The sequence below is a fragment of the Melanostigma gelatinosum genome (assembly GCF_949748355.1).
Source record: "Melanostigma gelatinosum genome assembly, chromosome: 12".
Classification (NCBI taxonomy): domain Eukaryota; kingdom Metazoa; phylum Chordata; class Actinopteri; order Perciformes; family Zoarcidae; genus Melanostigma; species Melanostigma gelatinosum.
Window position 1 is genome coordinate 14877036 of NC_136645.1, and position 22053 is coordinate 14899088.

At 42.7% G+C, this 22053-nt stretch overlaps 1 protein-coding gene across 1 annotated transcript in view; it reads left to right on the forward strand.

Annotated features, from left to right (window-relative positions):
• LOC306785743 (DNA primase large subunit-like) overlaps positions 1-7324 on the forward strand; it is a gene marked incomplete at its 3' end in the record, with an annotated part of 40647 nt that extends 33323 nt beyond the window's left edge. Inside the window, exons 15-16 of the mRNA XM_079280198.1 lie at positions 6791-6917; positions 7185-7324. Of these exons, the coding sequence (XP_079136324.1) occupies positions 6791-6917; positions 7185-7324 (267 nt within the window). The remainder of the gene's footprint in view (positions 1-6790; positions 6918-7184) is intronic.
• Positions 7325-22053: the final 14729 nt, after the last annotated feature.

Sequence of the window (22053 nt, forward strand, 5' to 3'; positions counted from 1 at the left end):
CCAATGTTTGAAGAGTAGCTAGGTTCTTCAGCTGGGCATGATCGAGGTCCCTGCAGGTTTTTTGCAGGTGTGCATTGCGGGATGCCAGTTCCAAACAATTGAGATGCTCAGCTTCTAACTGATCTGCAGTCTTTTTCAGAACTGCCAAGATCTTGCTGGTCTTTGCTCTCTGTTCGTCCATCTGGGCTTTCTGGGCTTCCTGCAATCTCTGCAGTGTCTGCTTAGCCTCCCTCTCCATTCTTCCAGAATCAGCTGTGATCTTCACCTGTGTCTGATAAAGTTCAGAGGCTTTTTTATTCTGGTTTACGAAGGAAGACTTCTCCTTTTGCCACAGATTCTTCAGCTCATTCTCAGCCTTGATTAAAGCGGCCTTGAGCTTACTGTTCTCATCTAACTGTTGATTAATTGTCATCTGATAGCGGGTCTGAAATACCTTCATCTCCTCCTCAGTGGTAGTTTTAGGCTGAACGTGACGCGCAGTCTCCAGCAGGTCCTGTGTTTCTTTCAGAGCTGCTGCGATCCTGTTTGTCTCCGCTCTCTGTTCGTCCATCTGGGCTTGATAGGAAGACTGGGCTTTTTCCAGATTCTGCTTTGCCGCTTCCTGCTCATGTGCTCGATAGGAAGCTATGATATGCATCTGGGAGTGAGCGTATTGACTGCCTTTTATCTGGTGTGCTATGATGTTAACACGTTCATGTTGCCACAGGAGAAGAACGGTCTCCAGCTCCTTCTTGGCCTTGTCAAGATCCTCCTTGAGCTTACTGCTGACATCTAGCTGTTCATCAACTGTAGCCTGACAGAGGTTCTTGAATACCTCCATCTCCTCCTCAGTGATAGTTTTAGGCTGAACGTGACGAGCAGTCTCCAGCAGGTCCTGTGTTTCTTTCAGAGCTGCTGCGATCCTGTTCGTCTCTGCTCTCTGTTCGTCCATCTGGGCTTCATTGAGAGCCTTGGCTTTTTCCAGTGTCTGTTTTACTGCTTCCTGCTCTTGTGCTCGAATGGAAGCGATGACCTGCACCTGGGAGTAAAAGTGGTCACAGTTGTTTTGCTGGCGTGCTTTGAGGAAAGACTTCTCCTGTTGCCATTGTAAACGACCATTTTCCAGCTCCTGCTTGGCGTTATCAAGAGCCTCCTTGAGCTTACTGCTGACATTTAACTGTTCATCAACTGTAGCCTGACAGAGGTTCTTGAATACCTCCATCTCCTCCTCAGTGATAGTTTTAGGCTGAACGTGACGAGCAGTCTCCAGCAGGTCCTGTGTTTCTTTCAGAGCTGCTGCGATCCTGTTCGTCTCTGCTCTCTGTTCGTCCATCTGGGCTTCATTGAGAGCCTGGGCTTTTTCCAGTGTCTGTTTTACTGCTTCCTTCTCTTGTGCTCGAATGGAAGCGATGACCTGCACCTGGGAGTAAAAGTGGTCACAGTTGTTTTGCTGGCGTGCTTTGAGGAAAGACTTCTCCTGTTGCCATTGTAAACGACCATTTTCCAGCTCCTGCTTGGCGTTATCAAGAGCCTCCTTGAGCTTACTGCTGACATTTAACTGTTCATCAACTGTAGCCTGACAGAGGTTCTTGAATACCTCCATCTCCTCCTCGGTGGTTGTTTTATGCTGAACGTGGCGCGCAGTCTGCAGCAGGTCCTGTGTTTCTTTCAGAGCTGCTGCGATCCTGTTTGTCGCCGCGCTCTGTTCGTCCATCTGGGCTTGATAGGAAGACTTCTCCGCTTGCCATTGTCGATGACTATTTTTCAGCTTCATCGTGGAGTTAGCCTGAAAGAATATCTCAGATATCTTCATCTCCTCTTCTGTCTTTTCGTGGACAACATCGAGAAAATGTTGAAGACGGTCTTCATTAATTTCCAGGAGGATTCTGTTCTTAATTTTGGTTTTGGTGATCCTCGCCTCGCTGTCCAACAGTTCACATCTTACTTGTTCCTCCAGGGAACTGATGTAATAATTAGTTGGATGTTCAACCTCTTCAGAAATGACTTCCATTGTTGATTTGGTGTATCTCTGATATACGTTACTCTGTGAGTTCGCCATTGCAATTGTCAAGTGTTTATCAATCTTAATCAATTTGATGTCTGCTCTCAGATGTGAAATGTAGGAAATGTACAGGGACACAAAGCCAAGGGGTACATATAAATCCACGGAATCCATGAGGTCATCAGGACAACATTCTGGAATCCGTGACATCATCATGACAACATTCTGGAATCCGTGACATCATCAGGACACCATTCTGGAGTCCTTGATGGCATCGTTACTATGGATACCAGATTGAATGTTTATCTTTGAATGTATGAATGTAATGATTTCTGATGATACTTAAAATATGGCAAATAAATTAAACGATATGTAACTATATACATATATGTATGTGTATATGTATATGTATATATGTGTATATATATATATATATGTGTATATGTGTATATATATATGTGTGTATATATATATATGTGTGTATATATATATATATATATATATGTGTATATATATATATGTGTATATATATATGTGTATATATATAATAATAATAATAATAACTTTAATTTATATAGCGCCTTTCAGGGAACCCAAGGCCGCTTTACAAGAGTAACAGTTAGACAAAAACAGTTTAGACAAACAGTCAGAAAAACAGAACAAGTGAACTAGGGGCCGAAAGCCTTGGCGAACAGATGGGACTTGAGGGCCCTTTTGAAGGCGTCCAGAGTGGAGATGTTGCGGATCACCGCAGGGAGAGAGTTCCAGAGGGTGGGGGCTGCCACACTGAAAGCTCTGTCCCCGAAGGTTCGCAGTTTGGTGCGGGTGGTGGCAAGCAGGCCAGAGTCTGAAGACTGCAGGTTCCGGGGAGGGGCATGTGGGCAGAGGAGGTCCGATAGGTACTGGGGGGCATGGGCATGGAGGGACTTGTAGGTGAGGAGGAGGATCTTGTATGAGATGCGGGACTTGACCGGGAGCCAGTGGAGGTTGATGAGGGTGGGGGTGATGTGCTGCCAGGGCTTTGTGTGCGTGAGAACCCTGGCGGCAGAGTTTTGTACATACTGGAGCCTGTCCAGGGTTTTGTTGGGTACCCCGAACAGGACACCATTGCAGTAGTCCAAGCGGGAGGTGATAAACGCATGAACCAGGGTTTCAGCAACAGACTCCGAGAGTGACGGTCGGAGTCTGGCAATGTTCCGGAGATGGAAAAAGGCAGTTTTGGTGACGGACTTGATGTGGGACTTGAAGGAAAGGGTGGAGTCCAGGATGACACCCAGGTTGCGGACTTCAGGAGATGGGGAGATGGAGCAGCCGTCATATATGTGTATATATATATATATATGTATATATATATGTGTATATGTGTATATATATATATAGATCTATATAGATCTATATATATATATATATATATATAGTTCTATATATATATATATATACACAGCAAAATTGGTAGTGTTAATTGGTGTTCATTTTCCAGTGTCAAATATTTTGACAACCTGGGTTTTGTGTATCGGCCAATACCGAGTACCGATCTGATACCAGTGTTATTAATTAACTGTATGCTTCACTGTGTGGAAGTTCCTATGATCATTATTTTATGTCGAAGGCAAAATCAGGCTTGACTTAAACATTGCTTTCCTAACTTTAAAAAACAAAATTTGACGAATAAATACCTGGATAAAAATGTACTGAATTGTTATTTTTCAGTGTGGGTTTAGCACAAAGGCAGTAAAACTGCCTGTGCCAAAGCACACTGTATATAATCCAGGGCTTGAAGCCTGGAACCCAATGTGGCTGCGGCATCTTTCTGTGCTTTTACACTTCCACCCTTGACCTGTATGTGGAAGAAAGAGTGAGCGATAGAGATGCTGGTCGCACCTAAAAGGATCACCTGCTTTGTGAAGTGAAAATGCACCAAAACAAATCAAAAGTTTATTTGCCGGCATCTGCGTTTTTGCATTGGGGTAAAGCTAAGGAGACTAGGCTGAGGAACCATTACCATGCTCAACCCTATTTGAAGCGCGCTTCGGCCATCATTCAAAACAAACTTCTGGATTGCATTTACAATGTTGACCAGGATGAGGTTCCTCACCTGATGCACAAATGCACCTTTCGTTGCTGGTCATGAGGAACATCATTTGATGTTGAGAGTTCTTCAACATTGTCCTCTGGTGGTGTGTTGGCGTGGTTCGGTATGTCGTCGTCGTGTGGTTATAGATGGCATTATTTGGCTGGAATTTTGTCATCTCTGCTGTTGGTGGTCAAAGTGTCTCCCTCTCACTCGTGCACAGTTGTGAGAGTGTGCTTCGGTGCGATAGCTCGATGTTTGGATTGCGTCCTCATATTTTCTTGTGTGGATATTGTGTGACCCCACCAAAAGTTTCATCCCAAAATCGCCGCTGTTTGCCAGTATAGTATTGAGCACTCACCATTGACTCCATTGTACATTTCTTTTCACAGCATGATGTCTGTCTTTGTGCTCTTCCTAATATCATTTCACCCGGGGGACCACGGTTTGATTTGTTGTTCAAAGTGCCTCACCAGAAGCAGCTCTGGTTAATTTGGGGATTTGTGCGCAGTTTGTTTTCCTGCTTACATTTAGGGATCAGATAACATCCCACAACGCACACTTGTACATCTCGCCCCCCCAGCTTTATACAAACGAGAGCAATTTATTTGATAAATGTCTCGTTCTTCATTTCAGATCTCATAAAACGTTGTGCAGTCATGGTGGAGTATTAACTTTTCAGCGGGAGGAAGAGCAGATTATTTCGGGTCTTTCGTGGATTCTTGTCAAATTAGCGCAGACAGACTTTATCCTCACTGCGGCGGAGTCCCTGGGACGGGGACACATTTTCTTTTCAATGTGCTAAAATTGTTGAGTAGATCTGCAGCACAGCCTCCTGATGGAGGTTAAACTAGTAACAATAGAAGTAACAACGGCTTGATGTTGTACTTGTTGCCTAGATTTTTGTGTGAAAGAAGTACATATAATTGGGTCTAAAGTGTCATCACTTGAAACAAAAGCTAATTTCAGGTGTAAATATGAAGGTGACCAAAGGCATCAAAGTGAAGATGTGAATGTTAGGCGTTTCATATTTAGAAAGTTAATCATCGTCATATATTTAAGTTTCCTCCTGGCGTTTTGAGGAATAAGCGTAAAAGTGCAAACAACCGAAACACTGACCAAACTTTAAACAACTATCCAGAATGAAAATGTTAACTACACTCCCAAGATTCAAGTCATTCTGTTTTATTTCTGTCAAAAGCGAGTGTATTTAAAGATAATGGCAGAGGGGCTGGCATTCAGCTCCTTTCTTCTCCAGATTCACACAAATGTCACCCACGAGTCCCATTGGGGTGCATTAAACACACTTGGATGTTTACTTTGCTGCCAAAGGAAGCAGGGCAGAAACTATTTACCGAGAAAAACAACAACAGCCTGGGGATTGTGTTTGGAATAGTTGTGTGAAAATGAACAATTTGGCTCCGTCTGATGCAGTACATGACCAATCAGATAAGTCTTTTTCACTTTTACTATTTCACTTTGCTGAGCACTCGTATGACTCACTAGAAATTGTGACATTTGTAAACCAAATTGGCAGATTACTGTGCAAAGGTGGAGCTGAGAGTGGAACAACGATATTGTTGCAAGACCAAAGTATAGTTTCTCTTTATTTCTCTTTCTTTCCACGATTAAGAACCGTGATTACCGTTTATATGTAATTTCCTCTTTATAATTACATGAAACCAAAGCAACATGATGGCATTTCATTTCGTCACGAACTCCTGAAGTCCATCACTTCAAAGCTTCTAGATGCATTAAGAAAGTGAACACGGTGGTTGGTGCTGCACTTACTTTCTTTCATTAATTATCTGACTAACACACCATAATTGTCCTCTAAATGCATGGCCTGTTGGTGTGTAAAATGTTAACTGTTGCACACGAGCTCTGTACGTAGAGAAGAAGTTCACTGTGAAGAGTGTGTCGCATGAGTCCCGATAGGAAGTCTGAAGGGAGTTCTGGTTTGGAACAACCTGGACAGACGATGGTGTGACGGTTTGCAGAGGTCTGGCACTTTAAAGTTTATGAATACACTTTACTCGTGTTTGCTTTTTGAGAGATCATGTAACTTTTTTTCCCAGCTATTAAATCAGTGACTCGCATAGTTTGACTGTAACCTAGTTAGTTGTCTCTCAACTAAAAGGTCAGGCCCCCTCCAATAATGCTGAGATGGGCAAAGAAGTGAGAACACAAACACCTGGAATGTGTTTCCATTTCTGTCTTTCTTTAGCCACATTGGATAATGTTGTCTTTGGGCCTGGGACAGTTAGTTTCATGAAATGGGAAATATTTTATAACGAGTAACTATAGCTGTCAAATAGATCCAGAGGAAGAACATGTTCAACACTTCCTTCTGGGATGCGTTTTAGTCGTATACGGTAGTTTCAAATGAAGATACTCTAATAAAATACCTTTTTTAAGTGAGGTAGGAGTAGATACTGCTACGGTGTATTTGGGAGCTCCTTTTCTATTGAAAACACACTGTTCATGTTGTATCAAAGTGCTCTGCAGGATAAGGGTCAAAAGCAATTAAAATGGAAAGAATATCCATAATTCAGCTATCTGGAGTGTGACGACACCTGTACAGCAGGTTCTCTCTAATCGTTCTATATTTCATTGAGGAAAACAGTCAGAAGTGACGTGATGTACGACGTGTCTCTTTTCACCCCAACCTTGTGCCTCTCGCGCTCTCATCCCCACTAATGCCTCCTGTCTCCTTTCCTCGCTCTCTTCCTCTCTAGTTTGACAAAGCATATGCCTACAGCGTGCGCCACATGTTTGGCAAAGAAGGCAAGCGAACAGACTACACCCCCTACAGTTGCATGAAGGTGATTTTATCAAACCCACCCAGCCAAGGCGACCATCATGGTGAGTTGATGACTGTCGGAAGACGCCATTACCCGTGTGATGAGCCACTCAGCCGCCATTATCAGGCTTTTTACTTCAAGTGCTTTGCCTGGAAACTGACACAACTGATAGTGGAGATTGCATGTGAGGCTCTAAATGCTGGTATTTTTAATGACAGACTATTTCAGCCCCCCCCCCCCCCCCCATCAGTGAAACAAGTAATGTGCCATGTTAACTGTGAATCTATGTGTTGATGCATTGTAATACATTTTAACTTTGTGTTTCTAGGCTGTCCTTTCCGTCACACTGACCCAGAACTGCTGAAGCAGAAGCTTCAGGCCTACAAAGTGTCTCCCAGTGGGATCAGTCAGGTGGGTGCCGTCCTGTCTAGGCTGGGCCTCAGACTAGCCTCCGCTATCTGCTTCTAACGGGGGACATTTCTCCTCTTATCGCATGGATGTTTATAAAATAATGTTTATCTTAAAGCGTTTATTAGTTTCTGATAGATCTTCATACAGTCGAGGTTTATTTCTGCATGAGCTGCAATGTAAAGGCTGTTCTAGAATGATCTAGTGTGGATGTTCGGCATGCTGTTTCTCTAATCCCCTAAGAACCTTCCAGTCCAGGATAAACCCCGCTAATTGGAGAGGAAGTGCTAAGTGAAGGGAGGTACCACACCAGTGAGTAAAAATATCACACTGGTGTGGTACTTTTCTCCTTTTGCATGAGAGGAAAAATAACTCCAATCACAACACAGCTGGTGTTTACTCGTTTTAACGTGAGTTATGTGTGCATCTTTTGCTAAATGTTCCTGGTATTCCAGTAAACAAAATAATAAAAAACTGCATCATTTTGGCATAAAGTAAGAAGTGCTCATCACTGATCTAAAACCAGCCCCGGTGATGAGCGTGCTTGTAGCAGTATCACGCTGCAGGCAGCCTTCAGGGATATAGGGAATAATGAAAGAATGAAAGAGCCAAAACCAGGCAGGTTCCACAGAGTCTCTCTCGCGCTCGCTCTCTCTTTTTTTTTTTTTTTTAACTGTGTGCTGGAGACCTTTGGATTGATATTTTAGCAGGTGAGTTACCCTGAATATGCCGTCGCCAACACTCCAGTGCTTTTAGTGTAGTACCAGATTGTGAGAGGTCTTATGTGAAGCAGCCACGGCCCGGGCTTCAACATATCTGCGCACATCATCTCTTTTCAGCTTTGCAGAGCTTAAGAAAACCAGAAAGTAAAAAAAATATGAATCAGGGCATTAATATTTAAAGTAGCCCAAATAAGCCTGTGATCTGTTTTCTCTGCGTTTGCAAAGATCTCGTGACATCATCGTGTGTAAATGTACTGTGTCGGTATCTACGGTTTAACAGTTTAGGGAAAGAACATAGTCCCATATAAGCCAGTTTCTTCATTCTTTCTACCGTCTACCTTTTTTTTGTCTCAGATCCTGGAGCTGGTTAAAGGGATGCACTTTCAGCTGGCGTGCCAGAAGTACTTTGAGCTGACTCACAACGTAAGTGCAGATTTAATTAGAAGCCGGGTGTAACTGGGGCTACCTTTTGTCAGAGACGGGGGTTTGGTCCTCAGGAGAGACCCAGAACTGTCATCACCTCCATCATCAGCTGGCTGTCATAGCCACTTAATTTTCACAGGTTTATTATAGCGTTTAGATCTTTTTAGGCCCCCATGGACACTTGTTTAATTTAATCTGTTTTAGTTTGGATGCTTGAGTCATCATCCCTTTCAGTCACACTCAAGCGCCTCATTTTTAGAGAAGCAGCGATTGAAAGAAGGAACCACGGTCTGAAACTCAAAGCATTCTTACTTGTGACTTTAAATGCAAGACATGTTTCAGATGTTGGGTCGTTTCCTATAAATTCACATTCAAACACACCCATTCACCTGGAACGCCATTGTGTAAACTACTGCGACTCTGCTGAACATTTTACAAGATCAACTTCAAAAACTACAAACTGTCTAATACACTATGATGGATGGATGGATGTATGTATGATATTTAAGTACAAGTTTATATGTGTATTGATCAACAACCCTTTAGGCCCAATGCAGATACATTATAATATTTTTCGAGGGAGTAGTAAAACTCCTCCATAATTGCCATTAAAACACATCACAACTATTTTTAGAAAATGATTTTCTTCACTCTAATTGTTCAACAATTAATTTAAAACATTGACTCTCAGTTCATGGTTTTTAAAACATCAATCACAATTGGCCAGTTGTTTTCCAAATGGTGTAAAATGGCCCAGGAAGAGCATTTGAGAGAGCTTGAGCGTGTTGATGGATTCATAGGTTTTTACTCCTCATGAGTGATTTTGACATTCTACATCCTGAAAGAGCATTTCGTCTTTTCACTCAATTAGAACGCTAATTTGGCCATGAAAGCCTGCTGTCCTCATCATTGTTAATAAATTCCACATCGTCTCCAATGAAGCAGATGTTACACGACCATCTCATAGCAGATGAGATAACATTGATTCAATCAATCAATCAATCAATCAATCAACCAATCAATATGCCACCAACCTGCCTCTTGTGACGTCTATTCTCCTTCCTCCCCTGTGTTTTCTTTACTTCCTTGAGCAGATTGAGGAAGCCAATTTCTCGCTCAATCACCCCAACCAGTACTTTATAGAGAGTCAGAAAGCTTTGGGAGGAGGCAAGGACGTCAAGCGAGAGACGGACACTCCTCATAAGTCGCAGGAAAATCCTTCCGCCAAAGGATCCGGTGCCACCGGAGAGTCGGCAGCAAACACCTCGCAGGGTTTGGCTGAGATGACGGAGGAACTGGACTCCTACTTCCAAGATGCCTGATTTTCTTTTTGACGAGAACAATGTCATTGTATTTGCTGGCAGGAGGATGGATGAATTGTGGCAGGAGGATGGATGCAAATAAACTATTTCCACATTTGTATTATGCCGCCTTGGAATGTTGCCTCATAGTGCACAATGCAGTTTATTCAAAGCATACATGGTCCGCAGATATTTCCTCCTCGAACTTCTGTTTGCAATCATTTGTGAACATTTTTGCACCAGTGTGGCAACATGGGCTGCTCTTTAGGAGGTCTCCACTCTTACTATCTGTTATCTTTAGATCCAATTAGATGCACTGAACATGCAGCCCTGAATTACATGAATACAAATGTGTGAATGAAAACCTTTCTGTAATTTAATGATTGTGCATTTTAAATCAAATTTTTATGTCTGAGGGTTTTGGAGGTAAAAAAAAAAGAGAGAAAAATTGCAGCACTTACGCACATTTGTTCTTCAGGCGTTTGTTAGACTTCATCACGCTTGTAACGGCGGAGCACTAGAGCTGCACACATAAAATGCAGGCATGGAGCTCGACACAGAGGATGTATCCAGTATAATAAGGCAACTCGATAACGGTGCGCAGTCAGGCTGCTGTCAGCAAGACGTCCATGTTTAATATTCGGTTGTGCATGACTACGTTTGACAAAGCTGGGCGCGTTCTTAGATTGTGGGCAGGCAGTTGACTGTGACAGTGTTTATCTCCTCTGAATGGATTTACAATCATCAGTCATCAACTTGCTCTCTCTTGTAGTGCGATTTGTTTTCTTCCAGGGCTCATTACATGGGCGAGAGGTGTGCTGGGGGGTGGTGCATTAACAGAAAGGGCAAGGTGCGACATTTGTTCCATCAGCCTGGTATGGAAGCTGACATGCAGGGAGCATCTGTATGCAGAGGCGGGCCCTGTAGCTGGAGTGAAGCTTCGTGAATGTGTTGCAATCTGAAGCTGGTAAATCCTGCAAAACATACCACGCTCAAGTAAAATCTATTCAAATATAAACGAGAAAGCAGAACTTCAGGTCTAATATACGAACGTACCAACAGGAAGTGTGCATTTGTGATTGCTGCGAACATTCACACACACACACACACACACACACACACACACACACACACACACACACACACACACACACAATGTCACAAACATTTGATCTCTTTAGTAAAATGAAGAATATACTTTGCTTGGACCCACAGCAAACGGGAATAAAAGTGGTGGGGCTAACGGACATTTCATGACATGACCATAGCACCACTGCTGTCTTTTTGACAGCACAGGCCTCGGGCCAATGCCTTCAGGATGGGTTCAGTCCGGTTCATCCTCAAGATGGAGACACGGCCTGTCTGCACCTGGAAGGTTGAGTTTAGGCTGTTGGATGCTGGAGGAAGGCAGACAATTACTCCTCCATGCAAATGAATACAGACAGCTGGAATCAACTCAAACTACATCCAGACATTGGAGTAGCCATTAGAACTCTAGCACACTGAGTTTGTGTTGTGGAGACTTTGTTTAACTAGCGTTAGTTGCTTGGTGTTTGAATTGTGTTTGTTTGCACCGCTCCTGTTTAAATGAGTAAACTATGGCTCTAATTACTTGATTAGAAACCATTTCAAATGAGCGAGGCTTCACTCTGACCGGTTTGTTTGGGAGGTGTCCTGCATGTGATGGTTTAGCTATCCTCCACTCGGCCCTCTTTAATTGCTGCAAAACCTTTCTGACTTCTGTTTCCTTCTTTAGGCAATGTTAATCTTTTGAATCAAATATTCAGGTCTTTTTATTGTCACATCCCACGGCACAGCATATAAAAGGCAGGTTTATGTTTGACGTTGGTCTGACCATCGGGCTCAATCATACTAATCTTTATCCGAAAGTTTGGCACGCTTCTCCTCACACAGCGTTGCCAACAGCAGCGTGAAAAATACATCAAAACGTGCGGCCCGATCGGGAATAGTGTGCTGTCTATCGCAGTAGAAGTTTAGATTATTAGAACATCTGTTAACTTCTACTATCACAGTAGAAGTTAACAGATGTCCTAATAATAATAACATTAACAGATGTTCAAATAATAATAAAACTTCTACTGTGATAGAAGTTTTATTATTATTAGGACATCTGTTGAGCAAAACAACTTAGTTACATTGCAAAAGTTTGGAAAATGTGGATGAAACATTTAAACCATGAACAAATTTAAAGTTAGTGAAATCAATAGGAGAATGCTTTGGTCACCTGGGAATGTTAAAAAGAAAAGCAAACAACCACAGTAAACCAGTGGGACACATACTCCATGTTGAGGTACTTGTACATTGCTTGTTTTCACATTTGATCTACTTTATACCTCTGCACCGCTGCAGTACACATGCAGTTATTCACCTAATAGGCCGACACATTTACAAGCATACGTGGGTCTCTGCAGCAATGAGCAAATGTGTTTCTATCTTTTTTACTTTACTCATATCAACCTTATAACTGAGCATTGAATGAGTATGTTATAGATAGTTTTATTTACTTCATTGTAATCTCAGCAATACCTTACAGCAGGGGTCACCAACCTTTTTGAAGCCGAGAGCTACTTTAAGGGTACTGAGCAGTACGAATGGCTACTTGTTTGATACAAACTTCCTGAATAACAAAATTGCACAGATCACCTTTTAATAATAATAATATATGTGAAGCGACTGTCTGATCACGTTTATGTTAATTATTCCTCACAATAATTAACAATTATTTCCACAACAATGATGGTAGGAAACAGATATATTTAAACATGCAACATTTATTTGTTAATCTCTTTCAACATTTGAAAGTCAGAGGACTAACATTTTTTAACAAATTGTGAACTCTGTCCCATGTTTATACAAATGATCAGTTATGTAAGATAAAAAAAATCAACTCTCACTTTTTTAAATGAATCCTATCACATTAGTACTACGGTAAATGGTCAAAATGACCTGCAGCCAATAGTAAGGTCAGGGTCAAACGGCCGCTGTTATTGGAACACCACTAGAATAAAAGTGAGGTTACATTTTTGTTTGAGCTAAGGGCACAGGAAAGTATGATATGGTCAACCACGAGAGTTGATGAAGCTCAACCTAATCCAGGTATTTTATTGCCGACATGACACATACAGGTCCAACACAACCGAGAAGAGAAGTTGACAGAGATTCAGGCCATCAGACTCTTTGCCTGTTGGCGAGCAACATATAGCACACATGCCTGCCGCTGTCCTGATACATCTCTGTGTGGAGGCCAGGTAGCAACGTCACCGCGCCTGAAGAAAGACGCACCTGGATACATGGGTCCACGACGCGAGGAGAACCGAAGGAAACGCAGCCATATGTTAGCGGCTGTCTGTTAGCAGCACTTTACCATTGCGTAGCGTGAGCTGCCTCTACCGTTACACCCAAAGCATGGCCATTTGTAGAAGGTGTATCTTCTTCTTCCCACACTTTATGGAAATGTTCATTACCAAACACAGGAGCCATGCTGTTTCTCTCAGGAAAGGCCCAGTTAGCTCAGCTGCCCTTAAAAGAAGCTCTACAGAAGGTCCAACACAGACATTATTCAATGGTGAGTGAAGCTTCAGCATCTTTTTATTTGACAAGCACTTGCTTTTTTGTGTGCTTGTACAATAATGTATACACTGTCCTGCTTTCCTATGTTTTCTCACTTGAAGTCTCTGTCCATGGTATTTCAGTTGTGGAATGTGAATTGTCACCTTTCCTTATTACCAGGAACTATCGGATTAGTAGTTTGTCTCCATGTTTAATTATAAGGGAGAACCGTATCATGACATTTCTGAGTGTACTTTCCCTGCATTTGCAATTAGTTTGGACAACATGTCGTGTGTTTTCACATCTCTTTTAAAGAAAGATAAATATTTCGGCTAAAGAGCTGAGAAAAATGATCAGTATTTCGTGCTGTTATTCTGAGATTCAGTACGCTGCTTCCAGTTCTCAATCAATGCCTCCCTCCCTCCCTCCTTTCTGTAGCTCAGCATGGAGTACTTTCAAATATTTAACGCTTGTGAAACGGGGAAGTAGGTTTTTGTGTCACAGAGACTATACACTCACAGCCTTATGCTAAATATATCTGATGTAAAATATGCCGAGTGGGTTTTTCATTCATGTTTGTCGGACAGGGTGAATGGGTAATGTAGATAATACACCTGTTTTTGGAAGAACGTGGCCTGCACAAACCACTGAGTTAGTATATTGCTTAAGTGTTTAAATACTGCAGTGTCTGAATAAATACTTGGTTAGTAATCTGGTCTATTTAAACACTGTAGAATCATGATTTGCCTGTCTTCAATGCCTTTATTTAAATACAATTGTTCACAAGTTAGTGATTGTCCTCTGTTGATAATGCGGTGAAATGAGCCATGTTTGGCTGTCCTGTAGGAACGCGTGTCTCGCTTGTGGCTGTTATTGGTCGGTGAGAACGGCGTCGCGGCCACTTGGAAACAGCCTGTGGCCTCATTCTGGAAAACAATGCAGCGATATGGTGCACTGGAAAAAAAAAGAAGTAAAAACATCCCCCAATCTGGCAGTAAATTCTAAAACTTTTTTTAGATTGGAAAATTCTTTCAAATCCCAGTGAGGCAGCAACGAGATTCAAAGAAGACATTTTAAGCCAGCATGCAACTGGAAAGTCATTATATCTGACCATGGATCTTGGAGGCAGTGCAGAGGACAGGGAAAGGACAGTCCTTTCTTTTTATAAGAGGGCTAATGTTGAGTGGGCTTGCCCCTTGACATGCACACTCAAGGGTAAATTGGTTACACACACAAAACTAAAGATTCTTAGGACTGTTGCTGCTCGATTGTTGGTGGCGGCACTCAAGTACACGATTAAACGACTAAAGCCGTCAATACCACCATGCACAACAATACGCCATCTGAAAAAGTATGAGCACAGATGAATATCAGTACCACTGAAAGTCACTGCTTAACTGTAAACAAATCCAATAGAGAAAGTGTCACTTTCAAAATATAACTGACCTGTGCAGAGCTAGTCTATGCCGCTGGCGATCGGCATGCCCAGGCCTCCCGCCCGACCCACCGCCCGGTCTGCATAGCACCCGACCCCGATGCATGTCCCTGCGGGTGGTGGGTCCACAGGGTGGCTGCTCCATGGTGTTTATTCGGGCTGAGCCTGACCGGGCCCCATGGGCAAAGGCCCGGCCACCAGACGCTCGCCTACGAGCTCCCCTCCTGGGTCTGGCTCCAGGAGGGTGCCCCGGTTTCCCTGGTCCGGGCGATGTGGCTAAAGTCCGTGGGCTAACTATCATAGGGGTCGTTTTGAACCGCTCTTAGTCTGGGCTCTCCCCTGAAACCTGTTTGCTACCAGGGGCTAATGCCCCGGACAACATAGCTCCCAGGATCACTGAGCCACTCAAACTCCTCCACCACGATAAGGTGGCGATTCGCGGAGGAGATTTTTTTTATTTTTTATTTTCTTTTCTTTTATTTCTTTTTTTTATTTTTTAAAATTTGCCTCAGAGGGTTTTACAATCTGTACACATACGACATCCTCTGTCCCAGAACCCTCGCATCGAAACAGGAAAAACTTCCCCAAAAGCCCCTTTAACGGGGAGAAAAGGGGAAGAAACCTGTGGCTTACTTGGCAAACAGTTAATATTTAGAACAGTTCATGTTTAGAATGAGCTGAAGAATAGACATCTACAAGGAAGTTGGACCTCTGTGAGGGGGAGTGATGCCCATATTAATTACAGGCTCGTCACTTGGTCCAGTTCAGATTTGTTTGTTTTTTTAGTAGATTATTAGAACATCTGATAACTTCTACTATCACAGTAGTTATCAGATGTCCCAATAATAATAAAACTTCTACTATCACAGTAGAAGTTTTTAGATTATTAGAACATCTGTTAACTTCTACTATCACAGTAGAAGTTATCAGATGTCCTAATAATAATGCTACTATCACAGTAGACGTTTTTAGATTATTAGAACATCTGATAACTTCTACTATCACAGTAGAAGTTATCAGATGTCCTAATAATAATGCTACTATCACAGTAGACGTTTTTAGATTATTAGAACATCTGTTAACTTCTACTATCACAGTAGAAGTTAACAGATGTCCTAATAATAATAATATTAACTGTTTGCCAAGTAAGTCCTTACTTACAAAAGTAGAAGTACCCGTGCAGTAAAATGTATGCTGCATGTTTTTCAACCCCGGCATGAGAAGAGTTTGAACCATTTTTTCTTCTTCTTCTGCATGTTGCTGATCTGGCTCTGAAGATCTTCGGTGGCCTGAAGGAGGTACTTCTCCTGCTGCCAAAGAAGACGCTCATTTTGGAACATATCTTCTGACTTTTTCCGGGCTACTTTGAGCCCGTTTGTCTCCGCTCTCTGCTCCTCCAGCTGGGCTTGGGACGCCCGGTTTCTTTTGGACATCTGTGTAGTTTCCTCTTCCAATGTTTGAAGAGTAGCTAGGTTCTTCAGCTGGGCATGATCGAGGTCCCTGCAGGTTTTTTGCAGGTGTGCATTGCGGGATGCCAGTTCCAGACAATTGAGATGCTCAGCTTCTAACTGATCTGCAGTCTTTTTCAGAACTGCCAAGATCTTGCTGGTCTTTGCTCTCTGTTCGTCCATCTGGGCTTTCTGGGCTTCCTGCAATCTCTGCAGTGTCTGCTTAGCCTCCCTCTCCATTCTTCCAGAATCAGCTGTGATCTTCACCTGTGTCTGATAAAGTTCAGAGGCTTTTTTATCCTGGTTTACGAAGGAAGACTTCTCCTTTTGCCACAGATTCTTCAGCTCATTCTCAGCCTTGATTAAAGCGGCCTTGAGCTTACTGTTCTCATCTAACTGTTGATTAATTGTCATCTGATAGCGGGTCTGAAATACCTTCATCTCCTCCTCAGTGGTAGTTTTAGGCTGAACGTGACGCGCAGTCTCCAGCAGGTCCTGTGTTTCTTTCAGAGCTGCTGCGATCCTGTTTGTCTCCGCTCTCTGTTCGTCCATCTGGGCTTGATAGGAAGACTGGGCTTTTTCCAGATTCTGCTTTGCCGCTTCCTGCTCATGTGCTCGATAGGAAGCTATGATATGCATCTGGGAGTGAGCGTATTGACTGCCTTTTATCTGGTGTGCTATGATGTTAACACGTTCATGTTGCCACAGGAGAAGAACGGTCTCCAGCTCCTTCTTGGCCTTGTCAAGATCCTCCTTGAGCTTACTGCTGACATCTAGCTGTTCATCAACTGTAGCCTGACAGACGTTCTTGAATACCTCCATCTCCTCCTCAGTGATAGTTTTAGGCTGAACGTGACGAGCAGTCTCCAGCAGGTCCTGTGTTTCTTTCAGAGCTGCTGCGATCCTGTTCGTCTCTGCTCTCTGTTCGTCCATCTGGGCTTCATTGAGAGCCTTGGCTTTTTCCAGTGTCTGTTTTACTGCTTCCTGCTCTTGTGCTCGAATGGAAGCGATGACCTGCACCTGGGAGTAAAAGTGGTCACAGTTGTTTTGCTGGCGTGCTTTGAGGAAAGACTTCTCCTGTTGCCATTGTAAACGACCATTTTCCAGCTCCTGCTTGGCGTTATCAAGAGCCTCCTTGAGCTTACTGCTGACATTTAACTGTTCATCAACTGTAGCCTGACAGAGGTTCTTGAATACCTCCATCTCCTCCTCAGTGATAGTTTTAGGCTGAACGTGACGAGCAGTCTCCAGCAGGTCCTGTGTTTCTTTCAGAGCTGCTGCGATCCTGTTCGTCTCTGCTCTCTGTTCGTCCATCTGGGCTTCATTGAGAGCCTGGGCTTTTTCCAGTGTCTGTTTTACTGCTTCCTTCTCTTGTGCTCGAATGGAAGCGATGACCTGCACCTGGGAGTAAAAGTGGTCACAGTTGTTTTGCTGGCGTGCTTTGAGGAAAGACTTCTCCTGTTGCCATTGTAAACGACCATTTTCCAGCTCCTGCTTGGCGTTATCAAGAGCCTCCTTGAGCTTACTGCTGACATTTAACTGTTCATCAACTGTAGCCTGACAGAGGTTCTTGAATACCTCCATCTCCTCCTCGGTGGTTGTTGTATGCTGAACGTGGCGCGCAGTCTGCAGCAGGTCCTGTGTTTCTTTCAGAGCTGCTGCGATCCTGTTTGTCGCCGCGCTCTGTTCGTCCATCTGGGCTTGATAGGAAGACTTCTCCGCTTGCCATTGTCGATGACTATTTTTCAGCTTCATCGTGGAGTTAGCCTGAAAGAATATCTCAGATATCTTCATCTCCTCTTCTGTCTTTTCGTGGACAACATCGAGAAAATGTTGAAGACGGTCTTCATTAATTTCCAGGAGGATTCTGTTCTTAATTTTGGTTTTGGTGATCCTCGCCTCGCTGTCCAACAGTTCACATCTTACTTGTTCCTCCAGGGAACTGATGTAATAATTAGTTGGATGTTCAACCTCTTCAGAAATGACTTCCATTGTTGATTTGGTGTATCTCTGATATACGTTACTCTGTGAGTTCGCCATTGCAATTGTCAAGTGTTTATCAATCTTAATCAATTTGATGTCTGCTCTCAGATGTGAAATGTAGGAAATGTACAGGGACACAAAGCCAAGGGGTACATATAAATCCACGGAATCCATGAGGTCATCAGGACAACATTCTGGAATCCGTGACATCATCATGACAACATTCTGGAATCCGTGACATCATCAGGACACCATTCTGGAGTCCTTGATGGCATCGTTACTATGGATACCAGATTGAATGTTTATCTTTGAATGTATGAATGTAATGATTTCTGATGATACTTAAAATATGGCAAATAAATTAAACGATATGTAACTATATACATATATGTATGTGTATATGTATATGTATATGTATATATGTGTATATATATATATATGTGTATATGTGTATATATATATATGTGTGTATATATATATATATGTGTGTATATATATATATATATATATATGTGTATATATATATATATGTGTATATATATATGTGTATATATATAATAATAATAATAATAACTTTAATTTATATAGCGCCTTTCAGGGAACCCAAGGCCGCTTTACAAGAGTAACAGTTAGACAAAAACAGTTTAGACAAACAGTCAGAAAAACAGAACAAGTGAACTAGGGGCCGAAAGCCTTGGCGAACAGATGGGACTTGAGGGCCCTTTTGAAGGCGTCCAGAGTGGAGATGTTGCGGATCACCGCAGGGAGAGAGTTCCAGAGGGTGGGGGCTGCCACACTGAAAGCTCTGTCCCCGAAGGTTCGCAGTTTGGTGCGGGTGGTGGCAAGCAGGCCAGAGTCTGAAGACTGCAGGTTCCGGGGAGGGGCATGTGGGCAGAGGAGGTCCGATAGGTACTGGGGGGCATGGGCATGGAGGGACTTGTAGGTGAGGAGGAGGATCTTGTATGAGATGCGGGACTTGACCGGGAGCCAGTGGAGGTTGATGAGGGTGGGGGTGATGTGCTGCCAGGGCTTTGTGTGCGTGAGAACCCTGGCGGCAGAGTTTTGTACATACTGGAGCCTGTCCAGGGTTTTGTTGGGTACCCCGAACAGGACACCATTGCAGTAGTCCAAGCGGGAGGTGATAAACGCATGAACCAGGGTTTCAGCAACAGACTCCGAGAGTGACGGTCGGAGTCTGGCAATGTTCCGGAGATGGAAAAAGGCAGTTTTGGTGACGGACTTGATGTGGGACTTGAAGGAAAGGGTGGAGTCCAGGATGACACCCAGGTTGCGGACTTCAGGAGATGGGGAGATGGAGCAGCCGTCATATATGTGTATATATATATATAGATCTATATAGATCTATATATATATATATATATATATAGTTCTATATATATATATATATACACAGCAAAATTGGTAGTGTTAATTGGTGTTCATTTTCCAGTGTCAAATATTTTGACAACCTGGGTTTTGTGTATCGGCCAATACCGAGTACCGATCTGATACCAGTGTTATTAATTAACTGTATGCTTCACTGTGTGGAAGTTCCTATGATCATTATTTTATGTCGAAGGCAAAATCAGGCTTGACTTAAACATTGCTTTCCTAACTTTAAAAAACAAAATTTGACGAATAAATACCTGGATAAAAATGTACTGAATTGTTATTTTTCAGTGTGGGTTTAGCACAAAGGCAGTAAAACTGCCTGTGCCAAAGCACACTGTATATAATCCAGGGCTTGAAGCCTGGAACCCAATGTGGCTGCGGCATCTTTCTGTGCTTTTACACTTCCACCCTTGACCTGTATGTGGAAGAAAGAGTGAGCGATAGAGATGCTGGTCGCACCTAAAAGGATCACCTGCTTTGTGAAGTGAAAATGCACCAAAACAAATCAAAAGTTTATTTGCCGGCATCTGCGTTTTTGCATTGGGGTAAAGCTAAGGAGACTAGGCTGAGGAACCATTACCATGCTCAACCCTATTTGAAGCGCGCTTCGGCCATCATTCAAAACAAACTTCTGGATTGCATTTACAATGTTGACCAGGATGAGGTTCCTCACCTGATGCACAAATGCACCTTTCGTTGCTGGTCATGAGGAACATCATTTGATGTTGAGAGTTCTTCAACATTGTCCTCTGGTGGTGTGTTGGCGTGGTTCGGTATGTCGTCGTCGTGTGGTTATAGATGGCATTATTTGGCTGGAATTTTGTCATCTCTGCTGTTGGTGGTCAAAGTGTCTCCCTCTCACTCGTGCACAGTTGTGAGAGTGTGCTTCGGTGCGATAGCTCGATGTTTGGATTGCGTCCTCATATTTTCTTGTGTGGATATTGTGTGACCCCACCAAAAGTTTCATCCCAAAATCGCCGCTGTTTGCCAGTATAGTATTGAGCACTCACCATTGACTCCATTGTACATTTCTTTTCACAGCATGATGTTTGTCTTTGTGCTCTTCCTAATATCATTTCACCCGGGGGACCACGGTTTGATTTGTTGTTCAAAGTGCCTCACCAGAAGCAGCTCTGGTTAATTTGGGGATTTGTGCGCAGTTTGTTTTCCTGCTTACATTTAGGGATCAGATAACATCCCACAACGCACACTTGTACATCTCGCCCCCCCAGCTTTATACAAACGAGAGCAATTTATTTGATAAATGTCTCGTTCTTCATTTCAGATCTCATAAAACGTTGTGCAGTCATGGTGGAGTATTAACTTTTCAGCGGGAGGAAGGGCAGATTATTTCGGGTCTTTCGTGGATTCTTGTCAAATTAGCGCAGACAGACTTTATCCTCACTGCGGCGGAGTCCCTGGGACGGGGACACATTTTCTTTTCAATGTGCTAAAATTGTTGAGTAGATCTGCAGCACAGCCTCCTGATGGAGGTTAAACTAGTAACAATAGAAGTAACAACGGCTTGATGTTGTACTTGTTGCCTAGATTTTTGTGTGAAAGAAGTACATATAATTGGGTCTAAAGTGTCATCACTTGAAACAAAAGCTAATTTCAGGTGTAAATATGAAGGTGACCAAAGGCATCAAAGTGAAGATTTGAATGTTAGGCGTTTCATATTTAGAAAGTTAATCATCGTCATATATTTAAGTTTCTTCCTGGCGTTTTGAGGAATAAGCGTAAAAGTGCAAACAACCGAAACACTGACCAAACTTTAAACAACTATCCAGAATGAAAATGTTAACTACACTCCCAAGATTCAAGTCATTCTGTTTTATTTCTGTCAAAAGCGAGTGTATTTAAAGATAATGGCAGAGGGGCTGGCATTCAGCTCCTTTCTTCTCCAGATTCACACAAATGTCACCCACGAGTCCCATTGGGGTGCATTAAACACACTTGGATGTTTACTTTGCTGCCAAAGGAAGCAGGGCAGAAACTATTTACCGAGAAAAACAACAACAGCCTGGGGATTGTGTTTGGAATAGTTGTGTGAAAATGAACAATTTGGCTCCGTCTGATGCAGTACATGACCAATCAGATAAGTCTTTTTCACTTTTACTATTTCACTTTGCTGAGCACTCGTATGACTCACTAGAAATTGTGACATTTGTAAACCAAATTGGCAGATTACTGTGCAAAGGTGGAGCTGAGAGTGGAACAACGATATTGTTGCAAGACCAAAGTATAGTTTCTCTTTATTTCTCTTTCTTTCCACGATTAAGAACTGTGATTACCGTTTATATGTAATTTCCTCTTTATAATTACATGAAACCAAAGCAACATGATGGCATTTCATTTCGTCACGAACTCCTGAAGTCCATCACTTCAAAGCTTCTAGATGCATTAAGAAAGTGAACACGGTGGTTGGTGCTGCACTTACTTTCTTTCATTAATTATCTGACTAACACACCATAATTGTCCTCTAAATGCATGGCCTGTTGGTGTGTAAAATGTT